Here is a 9,009-nt window from a genome sequence, read left to right on the forward strand (position 1 = left end):
CATCTACAGTGATGGGAATGTCAGGGAGAGGGCAGGGTTTGGGAGGGAAGATAGGAGTTCAGTGTTAGACATATTGAGTTTTAGATGGAGGGCAGACATCCAGAAGGAGATGTCCTGAAGGCAGGAGGAGATACGAGCCTGGAGGGAGGGAGATAGAGCAGGGGCAGAGCTGTAGATTTGGGTGTCAAATCATGGGGTCACTGACTCAGAATCTTTTGAAACTGGAATCACGAGTTCTGGAGAAGCTGATGGTTGCCTCTGCCACTGTTTACAGTAACTACTCCAACCTCCCTTCCACAATACCTAGAATGTCATTAGGACATTTTAGGTACAATAGAATATGTTTTAACTCTACTATTTATTTTTACACCATTTTCGTAAAACAGAGACAATTTTATGGGAGATACACCAAACACTGTAATAAGGCCTGCTTTGTTGTGGTGTGTCGTGAACTGAATTACTCTCTTACCAAGCATGGGTCTATAAGCAATATGTTTCTTTGGGTTTAGCACAGAAACTATACTATATTGTATATATTGTAGTAGTACACAAAGTCACTGTGCTCTCTTCTAACTTTCAGTGCATTGGTTTACTTTTTAACTGAGATCAACACTGTCTTAGATTGTTTAGGAGATGGCAACCGGAGTGGAAAGTAATATGGACTAAACTCACATTAGCATGGGTTAGGGGAAAGAGCTTGGGCCTGGGAGTCAGAGGTCCTGAGTTCTAATTCTGGTTGGGCCACTTGCTTCTGTGTGACTTTAGTCAAGTCAATTAATTTGTCTGTGCCTCAGGTTCCTCAACTGTAAAATGGGAATGGAATAACCTGTTCTCCCTCCTATTTAGCCTGGAAGCCCCTTATAGGATGGGGACTATGTCCAACCTGATTAACTTCTGTCTACTCCAGTGTTTAGAACAGTGCTTGTCCCATAGTAACTGCTTAACAAATACCATTGTTGTTATTATTATCATTATTACTGCCGTTTTAATGAGCCATGATTTGCATCGGCCACAAGTAGCAATACAAAGAGGGAGATCTGTTTGACTCTATATTGATGTCTAAGAGGCACTTCAAGTTGCTTTGCCAGAGAATCATGGCACGATAATGAACAGTGGAGCTGTGGGAAAATTGCTATGATTTAGGATTCATACCAGGAATGAAAATGACTCAGATGGAAGGTATAATCCATATCAATGAAGATGAAAAGGAAGCAGACAGAGGGGCGGGGAGTCTGGGGGAAGCATTTGGAATAAACAAGCGAAGTGCCGAATGAGAAGGTTGCGATGAACATTGAGGTAACGATGGCAGTGGTTAACCAAGGCCTTTATTTGGTTGTTATCTCCAGAGAATGCACATTGTCCATATTAATCCCATACGTGGCACCAAAATACTACATCTGAAAATATCCTGTGGGGCAGGTTCTTTGACACATTGCCATCATGCTGCATTCTGGATTTCTCATTTTAGAAATCCAAACTTTGAACCGTGCACATGTTTCAGAAGACCCTGAACTATAGTCAAGATCATGGGAGACACAGGGGGGTCACATCTCTTGCCTATGAATTGCACTGTGACTCTCAAAACAACACTGTGACCTAGAAGCAGCATGGGCTGCTCGGCATTGCACGGGCCTGGGACTCAAGAGGCTTTGGTTCAAGACGCAGCTCGGCAAGTCACTTCATTTGTTGATGGCTCCAAGTTCCTCATCAGTTAAATGAGGATTAAATTTTTGTTCTTCTCTCTTAGACTGGGATTCCCCAGTTAGGGCCGGGGACTAGGGCCAATCTGATTATCTAGTACGAACCCCAGCACCTGGCTCAGAACAAGCACTTGGTATCATTCATCCTGTTATTTTTATTCACATTACTAAAATTTGCCATCTTAAGCTAAAAGTCACTAGCAAAAATGCTTCCCTCATATTTCTACATTAAAGAAAAGCAGTTCTGCTTCCCCACGTAGATTCCTTGGTGGATGGGTAGAGCTGGGCACCCAATGTCTCTAAAGAGTTACAGGCCACATTTTATTCTGTTCTGTTTCCTTTCAGACCATTTAAAAAGAGACCATAAGGCTCTGAATGGAGTAAGAAAATGCTTAAAATGTTGGGTCTACAAATACTAACTCCTAGTTCTGGTTTTGACTTGGTGTAGAGACATAGGTCATAATTCTTTGCACCAAAACTCTTGTGAATCTGAACAAATATGATTTTCATTTTATAAAAAATAGGAAGTGTCATACAAGCATACTAACCTACAGGCCTTAACAAATGATGGAGGGTGCAAAGCATGGAGTGAGCCACAGTAAGAGTGGTCAAAGGCACCTACAGTGGACTGCACACAGTAAGCGCTCAATAAATACGATTGAATGAGTGAATGAACTAGACAGTCAGGCCAAAGGAGTAAGTCTTTCCCAGGCCTTCAGGCTGCTCCCATACCCACCTTCTACCTCTTGGCTTTTTCTTCCTTCTTTTGCCATTTCTCTGAAGGAAAATAATAATAACTGTGGTATTTCTTAAGCCCTCACTATGTGCCTAGCACTGCTCCAAGCACTGGGGTAGATACAAGATAAACGGGAATAGACACAGACCCTGTCATACATGGGGTTGACAGTCATAATCCCCACTTTTACAGATGAAGGAACCAAGGCCCAGAGAAGTTAGATGACCTGCCCAAGGTCACACAGCAGACAAGTGGTACTTAGTACAGTGCTCTGAACACAGTGAGCGCTCAATAAATATGATTGAATGAAGTGGCAGAGCCTGAATTAGAACCAATGACCCTCTGACTCCCATGCCAATGTGCTATTATTATTATTACAGATGAGGGAATGGAAGCACGCGTTGTCTTCCCAGACTCAGAAGATTACCAGTGCTTCGGAACCGGATTAGAAGCCGAGTTTACTTTATCATCCTGCTGTTACTTTTAAACTGTCTCTGCTTTTACTTGGCCCATTCTTGATAAAAACCAGTTTCCTCTCTTTTCTTCAGCATTATAGGAAACTCAAGAACAGAACCCCATTCAGGTTAGCTATAGTATAAGGACTGGGGTTTCGTTGCAGAATTTTATATTGGCACCTTTGTCCCACACCTCTTGGCTTTCAGTGCTTACTGATGGCACAGGGATAGATCTAGCCAGATTTGGAAGTTACTCAATCTGGAGCAGAGCTAGGGTATTGCCCAATATTTTTCAAAACCAGAAAGGGAAACAGCAGCTTGAATTGGGATTGTGTCTTTCTGTCCAATTGTCTGTCTTTTTCATGCATCTAAATTCTCAGTCAAAGATTCCCCACACCAGAGCATCCTGCAGTACACCTTGGGGGGCTGAGGGATTCTCAGGTTTTGTCCCCTGAACTCCTCTTCTTTCAGGAGAAAGAACTTCTCCTTGAGTTGAGTTGAGTTCTCTACCCTCCATTACCCTCAACTTCTCTGCCTCAGTTTCCTCATCTATGTTAAGAGACTCATAAGACCTGCCTCACAAGCTGCTAGTTAGAATGGTTGTAAGGTATTTCATGGCTTTAAAAGGGTTATTTAAATTCTTAAAAAAAACTCATCAAGCAATATTGTTCTCCTTCCTTTACACTGCAACCCAGGAGCCTCAGCAGGATGCCATAATAACCAATTATATAGCAGTTTTCTCCAAGGAGCTCAAAGCACTTTACAGACATTATCAAATGAATCCTCCCAACATCGGAAAGCTGTCTTTTCCCAGTTTTAGTAGCCAGAAGATTAGATTGAGAGCCCAGCAGGGGACAGGGTCTGTATCTGATCCAGTGATCTTGTCTCTACCCCAGAGTTTAGCACAGTGCTTGCCACTTAGTAAGGCTTAATGAACATCTCAACTATCATAATGAAGGAGGCTAGGATACATGACCAAAGTTAGGTTAGTCTGCAGTGTGCCAGGAACTGAATTACTTGCTGCTTAAAGTTATCAGACTTTGTTGTCTGCCTAACCTAGGAGACTGTCATTTATAAGTGTGAGCTTTGCTCGACTACCTTCAGCCTGAATCCGGATAGATTAGAGTGGTGTTCTGTGGCAGTTAGAACTCAGCTTAATCTAATCTCACAAAGTCATAGCCAGTGTAATTTAGTATGCAACTCATGAACTACTCTGACTTCCTGTGGATAATGATCCTGGCAGCACACCCTGCTGTGCAGATAGCATGAACACATAACACTTTACAAAGCACTTTCCTTTATGCCTAGACAGTCTTAGGAAGGGAGTTCCCACTTGCTTCCAAATCACTGATTTTTCGCCATTGCGAAATGCTGGTACTGCACCCAGCCCGGTCACAAAATGAGAATTAGAAACCAGGTCTCAGCATCACTGATGTCATCCATTTAATCAATCTGCAGTTTCCCAACCGCTCTACTCTGTCCTCCAGACCACAGAGGAAGTGAATTTCCTGTTGTAATGGTTCCCATCTTCCAGAGGGCATCCTCTGCTCTTTAACATTCTAGCGGCTATTTTAGGGGCTCTTCTGCTTTTCCAGGGTCACCTAACCTTGGGAAGACCTATCCTGACCCAGCTACTTGTCTCTTTTCAGCTTCACAAATGATTTTTTAAAACATTTGGATTGGAGAGAGGGCAACTGGACCCTTTTTCCAGACTGAGCCCTCCCTTTTTCCCTGCTCCTCCTTCCCTCCACGTCGCCCACACTCCCTCCTTCTGCCCTACACCATTCCCCTCCACACAGCACTTGTGTATGTTTGTACATATCTATTACTCTATATATTTTATTAATGATGTGCATGTAGCTATAATTCTGTTTATTCTGATGGTATTGACACCTGTCTACTTGTTTTGCTTTGTTGTCTGTCTCCCCCTTCTAGACTGTGAGCCCGTTGCTGGGTAGGGAATGTCTCTATATGTTGCTGATTTGTACTTTCCAAGCGCTTGGTACAGTGCTTTGCACACAGTAAGCGTTCAATAAATACGATTGAATGAATGAATGAATAATTTCTGGCCAGAAAACTAGTCGAAGCAAGTCTGAAATTGCGCAAATGGATTGATTATGAGGCAGAATCTGAGGCTACATTTGGGAGAAGGTTCATTTTCAATGGATTCACTGTCATCAGGCTGAGCAGCAGGCATCTGAGGAGGTATAATAGGTATCTCTCTTCACCATAAATCTTTGAAGACTGGTATCACAAAGTGTGAATGCTCAGTCAGTCAAAGGTATTTATTGGTATTTATTGTTTATTGTGTGAAGAACACTGTATTAAGTGCTTGAGAGGGTATAATGCAACAGAATTGGTTGATATATTCCCTGCCCTTAGTTTACAGGCTATTGAGAGGTCCCAGGGTCTTATCTCTTGTGGATTCACCTCCAATGTTTGAGTCTCACAGGGGAAAGACAACATTGAAGAATCAATAAATCCAGGAGTTTCTATTCACCAGACTAGAAATCATCATGAGAAGCACCAAATAACAACACAAACAGGAATCTAATTCAGTGAAAAGTCTAGATTGATGAGGTCGAGGTAGATTGAAGAGAGGTTAAATTCCACTTCCTTTTCCTATTATTTTCAGAGAAACCCTCACTATCGAATGAGAAAGAAAGGGTTAAAATAGCCACTGCAGATTTTAAATGAGAGGAAAAGAAGTGACCTCCATTTGGAAAATGAATAGTGATGAATATCTTACAGATAATTTATCAAAGGGAATTGGTTTTGATGGTATTTGTTTAGGGATTTACAATCTGAATCATGATTTTAACCCTTCTAAACTATGATTCTTTTGTTAATATTCTACATAGGGAAAATTCTGTGCTAATATCTTCAAGCCATGAGTACCTGACTCACTTGAGATATAATTTACATTCCATTATCTTAGAATTATTTCGAGACAGTGCAGCAGTAGTGATTTTCTCCAGGTTTCGTGATTATGAGACTATATGGGATTAAATGTTCTCTGATTTAATCCCGGTTCCATCAATAGCCTGTTGTTTGACCATGGGCAAGTCATTTAAATTCTCTGTGCCTCAGTATCCTCATCTGTTAAATGGGGATTGAACTGCTGTTCTCCCTCCTACTTAGACTGTGAGCCCCAGTTGGGGCAGGGACTGAATCTAATCTAATTCATATCTATCTCAGTGCTTAGAATGATCTTTAACTGACACTTAACAACATGATAATAAAAATAATAATATCCCATTGTATTCATTCAATCGAATTTATTTAGTGCTTACTACATGCAAAACACTGTACTAAGCACTTGGGAGAGTACAGTATAGAAAGAGTACAATTGTCCAATAGAAAGATTAATTTCTCTTGGTATTCAAATTCAACTATCTTCATTTTCTTGATCACATGACTGTTAATTTTTTTTTCTATCAAAACAACAATTCTACCAGATGATGCAGAAGGGCTATTTGGCCCTGTGTGTCTAAAAGAGCTCATTCTCTCCTGTATGCACTAAAAAGAAAAACCTTCCTTTTTCTCTCTTAATCCCACCAGAGGATCAGGCTGCAGTCTTGAACCTGCCCTGCTTACTACTGGGCTCTGCTCCCTTCGTGTTCGTGAGGCAGAAGGCTCTAAGGGTGGCATTCCTGGTCTCCCTCCACACCGGCGTGCTCTAGCAATGGAGCTTCCTGATGCATCCTCTGAACAACTGTGGGCCCCACTGACCCAAGAGAGCAGCAGGCACATACAAAGCTGCTCTTGCACGGAGGAATTAGGTTCACCCCTCTAATAATGATATTAATAATAATAATTCTGGGATATGTTAAGTGCTTACTATGTGCCAAAGACTATTCGAGGCTCTGATGTAGATACAAGATGATCAGGTCAGACACAGTTCTTGTCCCTCATGGGGTTTTCAGGCTTAGAGGGAGAAGAGGAATCCCGAATTTGCAGTTGAGGAAACAGAGGCACAGAAAAGATATGTGGAGTAGGTTGACCTACTAGAAATAGCCTTTGTTTGAATCCAGGTTCTACCCCTTGCCAACTATGTGACCTGGCACTAGGAATAATAACAGTAATAATAATTATTAATAGCAATTAACAAATAATTGTTTATTAACAACATAACATTATAATATGTCATGTTACTAAAAGATTTATGCATTTATGTGCTACCAATCTTTTAATTATACAAAATATATACTGTTTTAATATTGATTGTTATTTTAGTATATAATTGATTCTAATCATTAATAATAATTTGATATTTGTTAAGCACTTACTATGTACCAAGCACTGCACTAAATGATTGACAAGATCAGATTAGACACAATCCCTAACTCATAAGGGGTTCACAGTCTAAATAGGGGGTAAAACAGATACTTAATCCCCATTTTACAGACCAGGTAATTAAGGCCCACAGAAGTGAAGTGATTTCCCCAAAGTCACAGCAGAGAAGTGAAAGAGCCAGGATTAGAAGCCAGGTCCTTCTGACTATCTCTTCTACTTTTCCTGCCCGAGGCTTTGGCTCAGATGCCCTGACAGTATGGAAGAGGTACAAAGATGACCTTTCTAAACAGGAGGCAACTTTTAATTATGGTAACCCTGTAGTAAATGAAACTCAAAAGTACATACTAAAAAGATTCAGGATTCCATCCCCTTGACAACTGTGGGGTTTTTTCCCTCAGGAACAGTGAGTCCATCTACATTACAATCACTGATGTCATTTCTGTTGTACCATTCTAGGGAACTTAATCACCTCCTATGCACTTTGCCATTTAATAAATCCATGGAAATGATAAACAATGTCACGGAATTTGAGCTCTTGGGATTTTCTCAGAACGTACAAGTGCAGATGGCATGTTTTGTGATATTTTTCCTCTTCTATGCCACCAACCTTGTGGGAAACAGCCTCATCATGCTGACCATCTGTTTCGGAAAACTCTACCGGTCACCCATGTACTTCTTCCTCACATTTCTGTCTCTGATAGATCTTTGCTACTCCTCCTTCACGGCCCCCAAGATGATTAGAGACCTGATCTCGGAGAGGAAAACCATCTCCTTTGAGGGGTGTATGATGCAACTTTTTGGTGTTCATTTCTTTGGTTCCATCGAGATCTTCCTCCTTACAGTGATGGCCTATGACCGTTACGTGGCCATCTGCAAACCCCTCCATTATGTGAAGATCATGAACTGGTCTGTATGCAATAAAATGGTTCTGGGCACATGGGCTGGGGGCTTCATCCACTCCATGATTCAGTTGTCCCTGGTTGTCCAGCTGCCCTTCTGTGGCCCCAATGTGATCGATCACTATTTTTGCGACGTCCATCCCCTACTGAAACTTGCCTGTGCCAACGCCTATGTCGCCAGTGTTGTAGACATGGCCAATACTGGGACAATCACTCTGGGGCCATTTCTCATCTTGCTCTACTCTTATTCCATCATATTGTGGTCCTTGAGACATCAGAGCAAAGAAGGACGGCGAAAAGCTCTCTCTACCTGTGTTTCTCACATCATTGTGGTCATCATCTTCTTTGGTCCCTGTACTTTTATATACATACGACCGGATGTCACCTTTTCAGTAGATAAAATGGTTGCCGTATTTTATACCATCATCACCCCGATGTTAAACCCTCTGATCTACACTCTGAGGAATGCAGTGGTGAAGAATGCCATGAAGAAGTTGTGGAGTAGGAAAGTGGTTTTGCAAAAATGAAGTACTAAGCCACATGTTTGCATTTTGAAGGTCTAATTGTGCTTCAAACATCTGTTAGGTGCCTAGAGTTCAATTCACCTTACAAAGTCCTGCCCATACTTAGCAATAGTGATAACTGTGACATTTGTTCATTCATTCATTCGATCGTATTTATTAAGCGCTTACTGTGTGCAGAGCACTGTACTAAGTGCTTGGGAAGTACAAGTTGGCAACATATAGAGACGGTCCCTACCCAACAGTGGGCTCACAGTATAGAATGGGGAGACAGAGAACAAAAAAAATATTAACACAATAAAATAAATAGAATAAATATGTACAAATAAAATAAATAGAATAATAAATACATACAAACAAATATACATATATCCAGGTGCTGTGGTGGTGGGGGGGAGGTAA

At 41.3% G+C, this 9,009-nt stretch overlaps 1 protein-coding gene across 1 annotated transcript; it reads left to right on the forward strand.

Moving 5' to 3' along the window:
- Positions 1–7,686: 7,686 nt before the first annotated feature.
- On the forward strand, positions 7,687–8,613 carry LOC119943823 (olfactory receptor 4S2-like). Its single transcript, XM_038764998.1, has one exon. The coding sequence runs from the start codon at positions 7,687–7,689 to the stop codon at positions 8,611–8,613; it is 927 nt and encodes a 308-aa protein (XP_038620926.1).
- Positions 8,614–9,009: the final 396 nt, after the last annotated feature.

Source organism: Tachyglossus aculeatus, chromosome 22 (assembly GCF_015852505.1).
Source record: "Tachyglossus aculeatus isolate mTacAcu1 chromosome 22, mTacAcu1.pri, whole genome shotgun sequence".
In the NCBI taxonomy this organism is placed as follows: domain Eukaryota; kingdom Metazoa; phylum Chordata; class Mammalia; order Monotremata; family Tachyglossidae; genus Tachyglossus; species Tachyglossus aculeatus.